Below are 14,958 nucleotides of genomic sequence, written 5' to 3'. Positions count from 1 at the left end.
ATATAAAGGTGAAAATCTTCTGTATTTTGCATTCCATGTATTACAGAATGGGATGCTCTAGTAACCCGCTTTTGGGCCATACTATCATTTCAAGCAGTACCATTAAAACTTGAAAAATACCTGACAACTACATTTTTAACACTATTTCAAGGAGCACTTTTCCACAATCATCTTTCATTCTAGCTGCTTTGGAAAAATGAAAAAAACATTCTGTGAAGTTTCAAAGCATGCCCACATCTCAAGCAGAACTGAAATAAGACCACTGTTTAAAAATCAACTGGTTCATATAATATAATTAAATTCATAATTAAATCATGCTAAAATAGATTAAATGATCTCTCATCCGCAGACCTTCTCAAGCTATTTGAGAAAGTAAGCTTTTACTACAATTTTAAACAGCAGTAAATAGACCCGTATCTCCTATTCAGAAAACTGTCCAATTACTTTCCAACAATGACTGTTATGCTCAATAATTATTTTTCATTTCTTGGAAAAGCATGGTAAACATACCTTAATTTGTACCAGGAAATCCCTTAGGTGTTCTTTGAAAGCAGGAATATCCTGGTTTAAACTGAAGAGTCCTGTTACAAACAGCTTAACCTGGGCGCTAAAAGTAAACCCATCAGTTAGTATTTCAACAAACATAAGCCCACTTAAAAGCATTAAGGAACGACAGCAAACTTACTCTTGCAGATGAGGAAAAGCAGATTTGAGAAGATTAGCAACATACTCCTGAATAAACATTTGGTTGTTCACTGGATTCCCAGGGTTTAATGGAGTACTTATTTTCCCCTCTTCTACTAAGTTGAACATGTATGCAAGGATTGATGCATGCATTGTCAAACCTGAACAGACCAAAGTTACACATATGCAGTTATTATTTAGAACACGATGTACAACATTATTTTGAAGTCTGAACAGAATGTTTTCATCAACTGGCTCACATATATACATTCTTACCAGCAGTATGTGAGGTGTCGGTTACAACTGAGAAAATGTGCTGAAGAATATCACAAAAATATGTCTGATAAAAACTCTGGGCAGCAGCCTCTTCTTGCGCAACATTTTGTAACAGAGTATAAAGTATCTGAAGCCCTGAAAAAATACGCATAAAAACAAAATTTACCAACAAAAGAATATTAAAACCTCTAAGCATCTTTTTGCCTTTTCCAAAGCGATACAAATATCCCAAGAAATTGAGGGGCACTGAAAATAGAACATTACAGACTTCATGCTTTTCCCAGGCATTTCCTCAAGTAGCCACTAGAGGGCTAGACACACGCTCACAAGGAGTGTAGATTTGGTTTTCGTTAGTTGATGTCAGAACATCAGAAAAACAAATCACTTCACTGCTATTCATGAAAGTGAGAAACCCTCTACCAAAAATGTATTCACTCATTTTAAAGAAAAAAATGTCAGTTTTTAGAATTAAATGAAAATAATTACTAACTGAAATAAAATTGTTTATCTCTATCCCCATCCTTTCCAAACACTTTAAAAAACTTTCTTAAAATAGCAACATCTGTCAGTGCTTTTAAAATCAGGCAGCTTCACAAAGATCTTTTTAATCAATAGTCAAGATGATGAGAGAAGCCCAAGAGCTACAACGTTTTCAGAATAAGACATGTACACAGCCTCTCCTAGCTGCCCTTTAAAACTCAGATTCTGGAGGACTCTTTAATTACTCAAGTCTGCTGAAGGAAGCGATACACTCAACTGTTCAATTCAGCCTCCCACTGAATTTAACAACTTGCCGTTGTCCAAAGGAAGCACAATCCCCCTCTTTACAGTCCGTTCCCCCCTCCTCTTAAACCAAGGCCAGCTCCCATGAGACTGTCAGTTCAGCCCCCAAGCATTCATCGTTCTGCTGGATTTCTCACTAGTTACTGAGATCTGTCTTACTGAAGCAAGAAGTAAGAAGAAACACACCACGGGCAGCCCAACAAAAGCAGAGCTGCAACAGCGGCTTTAGGAACAATGAGCTGTTGCATCAGTTCAGCAGTTTCAGAAAACAAACACTCACATAGAAGAGAAAACAAGCAGAAACCAAGTGCTCTTGCAGCTGCAAGAGTGAAACACTACCCACGTATTTTAGCACAGTAATATACACCTGGTTGGCAACTTGAAGCTAGGACTGGAGAATATTATTCTTATGCTAATACAATACAGAATGAGAATTCCAATCACAAAATTAAGTTTGAAAAGAGAGAGATGCAAGAAAGCAGCAGTAAACTATCAAAAATATAATTGATACTGCTAGATAAGTGAAGCCTGCATATTTGGTAACACTGAAAACTCCCATTTACCTGTATCTGCAACATTTCTCATTGTATGTTTGAAAGCCCAAATAATAGAATCCAGAACTAGTTTGAACTGCGCAGGTGGAATGGCCAGGAATGCCGGGAAGCAATGAGAATTTACAGCCTGGAGTAGTAAGAAGAAGTTTGTTCTGTGTTCAGGATACTCTTCAAAGTCCTAGAAGGGGAAGAAAGAGGAGGGAAAAAGTCAAGTTTCCTGAACAGCTGAAACATCACTCAGATCTCCTTTGAGAAGGAGCGGTTTAGTTAAGTGGCACGAACAGCATTTAGACCCCAGATTTAAGTGACCTTAAACAAAAAGCAAAGAACATAGTTCTCTAAGCTTTTCCCCAAATTTTCCCCGAAGCTTGATAAGAACTTCTTCTAGAGAATTAAACATCAACTGGCTGAGCCACATTTTGTTAGTACAAAACCTTATCCACTTCTCATTCCACAGATAAAGAGGCAGACAGATGGTCTCAACGCGCCCAAGAACCTATGTTACTTTTAACAGAGGAACAATTTCTAGCTACACATTATTGCAAAGTGGCACTAATTTAGCAGGTACTTCCTGAGTATTATGCAAATGCATACTACAGATTGTATGTATGCAGTCTATGGTATTTTAAGTGTGGAAACACTCAAGGAAAGGGACTGCTAATTACTTATATTTAGACATTTGACATTTTAGCCGTTAGTCTGACACTGAAGTGGGACTAAGCACAATTTTGCTTCCAGAGGCATGCCGTTCCAAGTTCCCACCACAAAAAATGATTAATGACTTAATTTGAGAACTAAAACCAATAAATCTGTAAGGCTACCAAATGAAGACATCCAACTAGACAGCCAGACTTCAAAACAAATATTTGAGGAGAAATTTCTGCATGTGCCACAAATGCTCTGTGACTGCAGAAAGGTGGAGAAGTGATCTACAAGACACTACATATGGAGATGATATTCACTGAAAGAAATCATGAATCTTCATTTCTATAAACAAAAAAAGTTTTCTGTAGTAAATCTGTGTTAACTACATATTGCCTCCCTCCATTGGGACAGAAGGGCATCTTTCACTTAAGTAATGTGCCAACAGCCAAGACAAGTACTCTCAATATAAAAGAAAAACTGATTTTTTTTTTCTGGGGGGGGGAGGGGGGGAGGGAAGGTGTCTTGAGTGAGTAGGGAGATGCTTTATCCAAAGTTTAAATATAAATACCTTATTAATCATATTTAACGTGCATTCAAAAACAGCATCAAATATCTGAGGTATTTCAGCAGTAATGTGTCCACCCAGCTTGTTCACAATGATAGCCATAGTACTAAGTACTTCAGGTTCTCTAGCAGCTGGAACATTTCTCTGGTAGTCAATGAGAACTGCATCCAACAAGGGAGGAACGAAGTTTTCAGCTACCTAATTAAAAGAGCAAGCCATGTTTATAGTAACACAGTTATTTTAATAAAGTCTCTAGCAAACAGTGTATAGCAAAGTTAACTGTCTAGTCACAGGAAGTATTTTTCCTAAGGAAGTTGAAATACATCAAACACATCCATAAACTACCCCCTCGTTCCCAAAACCACCCAGCAGTGGCTTCAGCAGAGTTTATTAAGCTCCCTTGCTTCCTTTAAGAATACTCTCAGCTAAAACTAAACCAAACCATCTCAAACGTAGCTCTGACTTACCTCACTATAATCACACTTCTTCCATTATACTTTATGGACCTCCTGAAACAAGTTCCTGTGACCATCTGATTTAGTCAACAGAAGAACAAAGAACAGACTTCTCCAAATTCTGCCTCACTAACGAATCATTTATATTAGATACGTTTACTTACCATCTGCGGATCATTGGACCTGCTCACCCAGCCAGAAATTAGTTTTAAGGTTTCCCTTTTTACAGTCCTCATACTTCTAATCAATGGCTGCTTTGTTACCATCTCACCTGTTAAGTTTTAAAGCTTCAGTTAATCCAGGTAAGGCGACGGTCCATTAATATAATTTGTATTTAGTACCAAAAAGTTAACTTAAATTGGTATAATAAGACTGAGAATGCTTTTTAAATATCCAAAAACCAAACAACATTAAAGACATATTGTGCTGGCAAAACTTATCTCCATTCTAGCCATTTAGCATTACAGAACTACTGCCTACAGTACTTACTGAAAAAAAGCTTCAAAAACAAAGCTACAACTTACTTTGCGAGTAAAGAAATCACTTCACCACTTAGACTAAGCTTACATCTCGTTCGCATTAAGCAATGGGGTGAGGGGGAGCAACCTATATAGCTTTCTATAGAAGACTCGATTTAATCTAAGACAGAAAGAAGTCTTCCACTAGAAGTCTTGTCCTTAGTTCAGGTTTTTTTTCTTACCCCCAAATCAGTGCAGTCTTATCAAGAAAATCTGATTAACTGCATAGCCACGCAACCACTACAGCACATACAAGGGAAACACTAGAGCAGTTCAGCCAAGGAAGAGGCCAGGACTGCTCGTCCTGGCATTAGAGAGATCTCAGACAAGCTAAAACTAGTTGTGAAAACACGCTCTGAGACAAGCACAATCAGAGCGTGGTTGTCAATTTAGTATCACATCTGAACTGCAGACCTAGCAACTGCTTCCTGAACTTTTTATCGTTTCTGACAAGGACAAGTTCTGGCCATTAGAGCTCCGGAGTCAAAAGGTACTCATTTTGCAGCCAGTTTTATTCTGAATTCTATTTGGGAAGCTACTTCAAGGTCAACCAGCTGTTCAGTTACACAAAGTTTTATTTAACATTCCTATTCCCAAACATCATCTGCACTGGTAAGAAAACTGGTCATAACATAGATGAATAATCCAATGACTGACGCATTTGATTGGGTCACGAACTACTACAGCAGCACATTCCACTGAGAGAGTATATCCCCATTTATCTAGTAGAATTACAATAGGTAAGCGATAATTTCTTGACAATGATAACAAAGCCTAGTTTGTCGTCATTTTCAGGGATCTTCACTACAGTTACATTTCTATAATAAAGCTATTTAGAAGCACAGTACCATACACCAAAGCCCCACTAACACCTTTCGGAAGAAATTCAAAAAAAGTATTTCTCATATTTAAAATTAGAGTAAGATAAGAGAACATATACCAGAACTTTGTTCTTAATAGGTTGGGTTATTACTTTTTCTAAGTCTCTGCTATGTTTTGTATATCTTTCCCAAACTTTCTGGCTTATAGTTGTTTTCCCTCTAAAATCAGAGCAGTTCTTTATTCGAATAGAAGAACATCTGGTTAGCAAGAAAAATCTATGCAAACGCTTTCACAGTCATTCCCCACTTGCCCAAACAGTAAAATGAACACAGTAAAATTATCCTGCCTCTGTAACATGCTTTGAAACCTGATAACACGCACTACTAGTCCTCAATTTCAAGAAAAACAAGGAGAATTCTTACCATTAGCCTGGATAGCTGCAGAAATATTTTCACTTAGGCACTTGTACACATTCAGCATATCTAAATAAATTCTTCCAAGCTGAATCACAAAGGGGTGGCCAACTGCTTTACATGCTCTTACATTCGTTTTCAGAATGCTACCCAGCTGCTTAACTGTTTCAGGATCCTTTAAAATATCAACATTCTGTTGAAAAATAGGAGTTCATTCTGTTTAGTGAAAGCCTTTAGCTTTTAACAAAACAAGTGGTACTTCAAACACCCCCTTTCCCTTGCATAGTTTGCTCAATAATCTATCCAAAAGAGCTTACATAACACTGGGATTCAGTTCACGGCACTTGCCACTACCTTAAACTGAGAATCACAATTAAATCTTGGATAGCCTTTATTTTGCTCTCCCGTAAAAGCTTTTTGCAAGAGCAGTACAAACATCATTTTAGTGCAAGAGGAAGGTAGGAAAAAAAAACACACAAAAAACTAAAAAAACACGAGGAGCGTGATTAAGAAGGTGAAGAGAGGGACATAGTCCAAAGGAAAGGCAGTCTGTTCTTGTTTTAAGAAAGAACTCAATCAGAAAAGTAATTTAAGCTTGTTTAAGTTTCAGGATCATAACTGGGTAAGTCCAAAGGGATCCACCTCTTGTGGACTACAAGACTGTCCATGCTTTATTCAAATGTGTGGTTATTTTGAAGAGACTAAAAAAGGAGAAATGAAAATAGGAATAAATATGTACTTTAAGAGAACGATTGAAAAGAAAGAAGAAAGTGAACAGCATTTTTAGTATTTCATATTTTGCGTTATTTAGAAAGAAACCCCACCCGTGAGCCAGGTAAAGGGGAATTGTGGAGAAATGTTTTTTTTTTTTCCTCCCCTCTGAGGTAGCCATTCTCATAAATTCCCTTCTCCCTGAAGAAGCATATTCCTTGAAGGAATGTAAAACAATCCTTCAAAACCGATTAAAACCAATATTTATTTTGTCATTTAAAACTCCTCTCTCAAAACGACATTTTTACTATCATGTTGATCATCATTTGATCATTATTCAATGAAGTCTACCCCTGTGTACGTACACCTCATGCTATGCCACGTGAAAAATGAACATGGGGATGGAATAAACCTTTAATCAGTTTTATCTGAACACAGAATACGCTTAAAATTTATGGGCTTACTTTTGTTGCCTGTTGAATTATGCTGTCCCATACTTGATTAGGGAGCAACATATACTTTTCTATCAGATGCTCCTGTACAGTCTGGTCTGTTTGTGCCCCAATCATGTATCCTACTGCTTCATAGAATGTATGCACCTAATTGGAACAAGAAGTCAAACAGGTAGGTTAAAAAGGAATAAGGAAAGAGTTCAGCGTTTTAAAAGCAAAACATAGTGAAGGCTGAAAATGGGGTTTCATCGTCTATATACCTTTTTCTCACTTAACTTCATAAAGCCTTTCAGTTCTTTCCTTACTTCCATCATGTACAAAACGAGACTCGACCCCCTTCCCTTCAAATCAACCCTACCCTAGAGTCTTCATTTTGCCCCCTACAAAACAACACCATCTCCCAAAGTGAAGAAGCTCAGATGCATGCCATTTAGTTTTTCTTTGGGTACAGCCCCATTTAATTCTTTTACAGAACGTTAGGCCGACTTAAGACCTATACACAACTGAAATCGAGTATTATGAGGGGCGTTCATACTGCGGACTGGGTACCGTCACTCCTGTAAGTATCTTTTTCCAGATATCAGAGCCACTCTGCCCAAACCTTTATTATAACATTTGATCAGCGTATGTCATGCGTGCACACTACTCTCACTTTTTGAGCTGCAGTCCTCCAGAGATAGGCCCTTTGCTTTTTTTCCTTGCGAATACAAGAGCTGCATGCCACTACAGTCCGATACTCTATCCCAAATCAGAACCACAAATTAGATTCAGTATCTTAAGTTACTTAGTAGTAAAAATGTATTTCAGAATTCAGAATTCCAATTAAACTCACTTGAATTCTCCTTGGAGGTATGCTAATTAAGATCTCGGTAATGCAACCTGATCATGCTATAACACTATCAAAAAATAAAGAATACAATTCAGATCTTAAACCATTGCCAGTAACATTCCCTTACAGAGTATTCTTATTGGTCTTCAGGAACTACTACATATTACCCATACCCCTGAATTAAGCATACCTGTTGTGGCTGAAGATCACAGATAATTGTATTGATGTTGTTTAAAATTTCATCGATAAACGGCATGACCTCTCCCACTTGAACCTGAACAAAATGTCGGCGGCATTTTTGTGCTATTTTTATGAAGGTATCACAAGCCATGTCCTGGACGCCATCATGGGTTTCTAAATTAAATCAACTCAGTTACTGCATTGTATTTTTTCTATACGTGCGTCTGAGCATGCATGAGCATTTGTTTTTTTTTTAAAATGAAAACAAGTAAAGAAAAGATAATTACCATGCATAAACTCAAACAGCTTGTTGACTACAGTCTTCAAAAACTTCCAGTGCGCTCTCAAAAAGCGTGGGTACTGACCTACTATATACATTATATTTGATGCAATAATGGCTTTATTATCTTTTCCTCGCTTTTGTTCACAGAGTCCCAGGAGATCCTAAAAAACAACATATCTTTAGCTTCTTCCCCAAGTTTATCTGGTTCAATCAAAAGCACTGCAAGACCAACTATACAATACCAAAATCAGTTAAATTAAAGTGGCTGCCATATCCAGTTCAAAGTCAATGAAAGGGTGGGTTAAAACTGGGGTGATGCAATTATGTAGGCTTCCAACAAATCAGGAAAGTCGGGTCTTCAGCTGTGGAATCCGCATTTTAGATATACCTAAACATTTTTTTAAGGAAGAATTCAACAAGCCTCAGTGTTAAGTATTGACCAACTAGTTGCTATCTCTCTCTCTCTCTCTATATGTATCTATAGAGAGAGAGAGAGAGAGATTCCGCATCAAATGAATCACATTAGAAGCAATACCACCAGTATCGACTTTGAATGAAAACTCCTACTTCGGACTGCTTGTTTACACTTAATTTTAAACATCAGTAAACACATCCATCTTTTTAGACCACATGAAGTTCAATATCTTAAACCTCACTATTTGAAGAACTGCATTGTATGTTTATAATGTAGGTATCCAGTTCTTCATGTTGAAATAGTGGTAGTGGTAAACTGAATGAACTCCTCTGATATTAATTTGCATGAACGTTTAAGATCAGGTCAATTACCCTTGTAATGAAAATGTTTCTAACCAGCTAGCACCCTGCTACTTTGCCTTTTTCTTTTTATTTACCAAAGTGAATTTTTGATCAATATAACATGTATGAAAAGAGTACAAGAACAAGACACAGCACAGGTCGTTTTGCCACCATCCTTTATTTCATTAGCTATCCTTCCCATCTCTTCCTCATCCCCAGAGGAAGAAAATACTTGATCATAAGCTAACTTCTTCCTGAAATTTTCACAGTGGAAAGTCTATTTGGATTAGTGCATTGTTCATGACGGAAGAATCTATCAGCCTTAAATCCAGGATATGACCTTTCCCCTTAAATTATCTCCAACAACTTGTTTGCCATACCAGGTCCCTTAATAAGAACATATTGCAGTATTTTTGAAACCTGATTTCTTGAACATAAACTATGAAGTGTGACAAAGTTATTAGTTTTGCATCACGATACCTTAATCACTGTAACAAGAAATCTTTTTTCATCTTCTTCATGCATTGCTCCACTGATTGAGCCTATAGCCCAACATAGGGTATTCAAATTTTTCCACGACCATTCTGTTCCATTCACTTGATTGTGAAGTTTTTCTGTCATTATTCGTTCTGTATCCGCATAATCCAAGTGTGTAAGATAAACTGAAAGATAATTAACATTAAATACGCATCTTTAAGCAACAACCTGGATCACAACTCTATAGACAAGGTTAAGTTCTTCCAAGAAAACGATATTCAAGTTCTGTTAGATAAGCGCAGTGCATTTTTCCTGAGCTTATGACAGGATGAGCTAAAATTTTAAACGCAGTTTTAAGAGAACTGTTTTTAAGATAGAGAATAAATTTTATGGAGAATCTGTGTTAAAGCTGTCCCAAAGGATTTTAGCCAAGTCCTACACACAAGCTTTATGAAAAGCCTGAACCAACTTATGTTGTGTACCAGTCAGATCAGTAAAGTTACTAAGTTACACTATTAACAAAAGGAGCACATAATCATGATCTATAGGTTAAATATAGGAATGGCTAGCTACTGGGGAATTATACTGCATGTAAGAAGTCAATCAATTATTTTCCTCTGTTCTTTGTTGCACTGTCATTAAGTCTGCTGGTTGTAATGACTCACCATTAAGACAGAGAAGGTTCTTCCCTCAACAAGGCTAGATGGGAAGATTCATGTATCACAACTGAGGCAGACATTTGCATCAGTCCCTAATAAGATTAGTCTAATACAAAATTCTAAATCCCAGCGAGTCGGAAGCAATTTAAGATCCGATTCAACATTCTATGGCACTGTAAAACCCATCATAACTTCCACTGCGCTCTTGTGTTTTTTATTTAAAGGTGAATCTTCGGTTACAATAATATATTGTAAACAATAACATAACACTAGAAATCAAACACTACGACTACATCTTTATTTTTGTATAAACAATCCTGTACCTGGAACTACAACTGCAGCTGAGAACATGCAGTAGTAATTTTAGTATTAAAAAAAAACAAACCTTTAAGTCCCATAGAAAGATATTAGAACAGGTCCACTGCTAGCTGCACTTACAATGCCACCAGTACAGTGATGAGAATTTAAAAGAAACCCACAATCACTTAATGCTTTCACTTCCTGCGTCACAGAACTTTTTTTTTTTTTTTAAACTCCTCATTCATAAACCTCTTAAACACAACGTTCCCTTACAGCACTTGCATTTAATAAAAAAAAAAAAAAAACAACCCTTGAAGATTTGATGTTCTGAGGCTAATGCTTAGACATGTCAGTCCTCCAAGGATTCATGTCAGGCCTCAAAATATTCAGTTACAAGCCCGAGCTGCAAGAAATGAATTTATCACTACAATACACAAGAGACAATCGATTCACTGACAGAACGGTCACAGCCGAACATGAGACTTCAAAAGGTAATGCAAATGCATACATATACTAACACCAACTTACACTAAAAATAAAACATGCACGCTACTTTAAAGTAGCACAGAAATACTGATTTTGGTATTCTTTAGTGTACTCGCAACTTTTAATTTTTTCTACATGTTACGTAACAGATTTTCAGGTAAGGTCATTTTAACACTTCAGCAAAAACTTTGGACAACCTTTCTGAAGTTCAAGTTAAGGCTGGAATTTTGTGAGTGCTTAGTCTACAGAAGAATATTTCCGACTAGGAGTGAAAAGTAATTACCATGTCACGAACATGAAACTCTTCAAGGAAGTCCTTCCAATTTAAAAGTTTCCGACATATGTATATAGAATTAATTTTTGGTCATATGGCAAGAAAGCTGGGTTTTTGGGGGAGGATAAATTAAGTTACACCTCAAGCTATTCCACACACAAGAGTAAAATTAAATGATCTAAAGATTTGATCTGATCTTCAGATTCAAATCTCTAAGTTGCCAAGCACTATTTGGGAGTAGGCTGATAAAACCAAGATTTCATCCAAACTGAAGCACTTCAGCAGACTGGTATCACTAAGGTTTGCAATGCGAAAAAGACAGCAACAAACACAAGGCAGCATAGAACTACTTAACTAAGTTATACAAGAGCACTACATGTTTAAACCCAAACTCCTCCAACCACGCCTCCCTTTCAAGTTTTTGTACTACTCCTCACTGGTACCTCTCACATTCTACCCCCGTGTAATTCAGATTATAGGCCTAGCTTCTGTAACGTACATGCTGCTGGTGCAACTGCACAGGACAAGAACACCTAGTTGCTAGTGCAACTTACCCAATGTTTCTCTCATATTCTTATACAAGTTTATGGAATCTGTATCCTTCATGAATTCTCGTACTACTTCTCCTTGATCATTTTCCACAACTAGCACTTCTTCTGGTTTAGCCATACGGCTAACCATTAACAATCGGACCTGTATTTTAAAAAGAAAGGTTTAAATTTAATAAAACTAAACAAGAAGATAGGCACACAGCTCCACAGCTTCTAAAGCACACTGGCTAGACATTCTATCATCCACCAGACGTTTTCAGCACTTCAGGAGACTAGCTCACGTCTATCAACAGCAAGGTGGAGAGGACAACTGTAAAGGGACACGATAACTAAAAAGCCCTGAAGACTAGTGCTTGCTAACTTCAATCTCTACACAAACAAGCGATCAAAGAGTTGGGGGACGCGGAGGGTGGAAAAGATTAAGTATACCTTCTAGAACTTCAAAATGTGTGTATTTTAAGAATCTTTTAAAGACTACTTTACCCATATAGACTTTTTTTTCCCCCTTCCAACTGTAACACACCAGCCTTTAACAGTTTTAACCATCTCTTATAGAACTGGATTCATTTAAAAAAATTTAATACTATGCCAAATTTAGTCAGATGAGAAATCCCACCCCGAGCAGAAAAAAATCAACCCCCCTCACCATAAAAAATTGGAAATACTGGGATTGCCTCCTCCTCTAACCAGAGAATAGCTACATTTTCATAAAGAAATACAAACACCACCAAGGTGCAAACCAAGTAACAGGAAAATTATTAGTAGGATTTAGTAAGGCTACTAAGCAAATCCTATACTTTTAACCTTGTCACAGAACGGATATCAGCTCTTGCAGTACTACCATGGAATTCAAAACGGTAAGTCTGTTTAAAAAAAATTGTTCAATACAGACTGTTTTAATACTCATGCCATCCACCAGCATCCCCATCTTCAACCTAGTCTAGAAGTATTAATCAAAAAAAGAATTTTGGCAAGTGCAGTACATTTAATGATTAAAGTTGAATCAACTAAGAACTACTCAAAGCAAGACAAATTTTCTGAAATTTCCCCTCACGTGAAGTGGAGTGTCTAAAGTCAAGAACAGAATCTAAGTCTTTACAACACCTTTACTTTAGAGCATGGATTACCTTGGATAGTACAGGCAAATAAAGCTGTCTCCTTGGAGGAACATCAAAGTGTTGACTTCCCGAAAGCAACGGAGAAGCAGATGTTGAAAACGGACTTTCCCTGTACAGCTCAGCAGCTAAATGATTCCAGTATTCAAGACAAATCTTGAATATTTCAGTTTCTTCAACTTCTGATACTAATAACATATAATGAAGAGCCTAGAAAAGTGCAATTTACACAACTGATTACTAATTATTTTTGAAAACAAAACAATATTGCTTCAAGTTCTGTTATCCACATACTGATGAAACGGTGGATTAGCATAAAACGTAGGAACACAATGCATTAACACTGCAGTAACATTACTTACAAGTCAGAGCTCTGACCAGTGGAGAAACTCAGAAACAAAGCACCGTATCGACTGCTATCGTTTTGAAAGTATGTGCCAATTTTTAGAACTAAAATAGGCTAAAGACATCTAAAAAAGCAATACCCAAATCAGCCTGTTTTTAAATATTCAAAAATCACAGCCTCTGGAGCACTGCAAGGCATTTTGCTTTATAGCCTCCCAAAACTCTCAACAGCTAGTTTCAGTGACTGGTATTATCAAGACTGTTACTGCTGCTTTGTTTTGGATCCTTATATCCTGAAGAACTGAAGACAAATGTCAAAACCACATTGCTCACTTGCATTCAGCAAAAGACATCTACCAAAACGTTTTCAACTTCTTTACTGACAAAACAGCCAACATCAAGACGGAAAGGTGAAGGCCAAGATACCCACTAGAGAATCATAACTACCTAGCCTAACATTTTAAGCCTAACTTATTTCTTCTATCCCCTGGTGAAAAATACCAAACCAGTGGCCCACCAGGGAACAAAACAGAAGGAAACAATGAAATCTAAGTATACTTTCACAGGCCAGATACCACAGTGATTCAAAGCATTTTAGACTAGACTGTAAGGAGCTGATTCAACATCCACATCTACAATGTCAAAAAGAGGCATTCAAAACAACCTAGGACTAGTCCCGTATACACATTAGATTTTTCTTTGTAATTTCACTTGCGATAACTTATGCAAATTTCTTCACATTAGTGGAAATGGCTCCCATGAATCAGTGGGGCAATTCCAGAAGACTGGCTACATCCATAGCACAGGAAAGAACAGGTTAGCCGTACAACTACTTTCGAAAGTCCTATTACACTGCAAGTTAGAAAAGTGAATTTTTTTAACATTTTTAAACCAGCTAAAGACATTTGTGAAACATTTCAACATTGTACACAAGACCCAAAGACATTCAGAACTGAGTTTTGTAGATGTCCATCTTTAAGAAGAATTTAACAGAGTTATGCCCGACAATACCTAGGAGGCAAGACCTAAAAACTGCACCCTAATTTACAGGTAGTTGCATAGGACACAAAACTACTTCAGCTGTTCACACAGGTCTTCATGACACAGCCTCTAACACAAGCTGAAACTTGAGCTGTGCTCCCCTGATTCAGTTATTTAGGAAAAAACTTAATCCTTTTGATTTAGAGAACTATTTGGGAATCAGTGATTCTTTTTGTTTTTTTCAATTGTTTTTTTGTTTTTTTTTTTTTTTTTAGTAAACGAAATGATACTCCTCTTAGTCCATCTTCTAAATGAGGTACAACTTGCTATTTGCAAACAACTTATGATACACACTTTTATAGAATAAACATACTACTACTAGCTGGAACACAGAACAGAATTCAGATGGATGTTTGTTATACTAGAACTACTCCATCTACAAGATGTGCTTCCCTCTCAGAACGAAACCTGCTCTCCAGGTTTAAACTGGAATAGAGCGCTAGCAAAAAGCCACCACAGAACAGCTGACCCTCAGCAAAAGCTTCATTCAGCTAAAAAGAAACAAACCAACCCCCCCCCCCCCAACCCACCACATACACAACAGAAAAGACCCTAGTCTTATAGTGATACAGTCCCACTACAATACGGGATAGTAACTTGAATGTTTAGTAGTTATCTAGAACTGAAGTCTTCTCATCCCTTCATTCCTAGCTGAATTTCCATTACTTTCATTACCATAGATCCTGTTAATTTTGACAGTAAAGTTGCTCCGCATTCTCTGAAAAGAACGATGCGGTCACCAAGAAAAGAAGGGAACAAGCAGAGACAGAGGAAAACTGAAAAT

General features: G+C 37.1%; 1 protein-coding gene across 5 annotated transcripts in view; it reads right to left on the bottom strand.

Annotated features, from left to right (window-relative positions):
- XPO1 (exportin 1) overlaps positions 1 to 14,958 on the bottom strand; it is a 43,723-nt gene that overhangs the window by 1,160 nt on the left and 27,605 nt on the right. For all 5 annotated transcript variants that reach the window (XM_068940338.1, XM_068940340.1, XM_068940339.1 and 2 more), the window contains 13 exons: positions 12,801 to 12,998; positions 11,677 to 11,815; positions 9,407 to 9,588; positions 8,175 to 8,331; positions 7,898 to 8,061; positions 6,891 to 7,025; positions 5,725 to 5,908; positions 4,127 to 4,233; positions 3,511 to 3,705; positions 2,307 to 2,475; positions 961 to 1,095; positions 686 to 845; positions 511 to 607 (listed from right to left, as the gene is read on the bottom strand). In XM_068940338.1, coding sequence (XP_068796439.1) covers positions 511 to 607; positions 686 to 845; positions 961 to 1,095; positions 2,307 to 2,475; positions 3,511 to 3,705; positions 4,127 to 4,233; positions 5,725 to 5,908; positions 6,891 to 7,025; positions 7,898 to 8,061; positions 8,175 to 8,331; positions 9,407 to 9,588; positions 11,677 to 11,815; positions 12,801 to 12,998 — 2,022 coding nt within the window. The remainder of the gene's footprint in view (positions 1 to 510; positions 608 to 685; positions 846 to 960; positions 1,096 to 2,306; positions 2,476 to 3,510; positions 3,706 to 4,126; positions 4,234 to 5,724; positions 5,909 to 6,890; positions 7,026 to 7,897; positions 8,062 to 8,174; positions 8,332 to 9,406; positions 9,589 to 11,676; positions 11,816 to 12,800; positions 12,999 to 14,958) is intronic.

The sequence above is a fragment of the Struthio camelus genome, chromosome 3 (assembly GCF_040807025.1).
Source record: "Struthio camelus isolate bStrCam1 chromosome 3, bStrCam1.hap1, whole genome shotgun sequence".
Classification (NCBI taxonomy): domain Eukaryota; kingdom Metazoa; phylum Chordata; class Aves; order Struthioniformes; family Struthionidae; genus Struthio; species Struthio camelus.
This window is presented reverse-complemented; position numbering and strand designations above follow the sequence as displayed.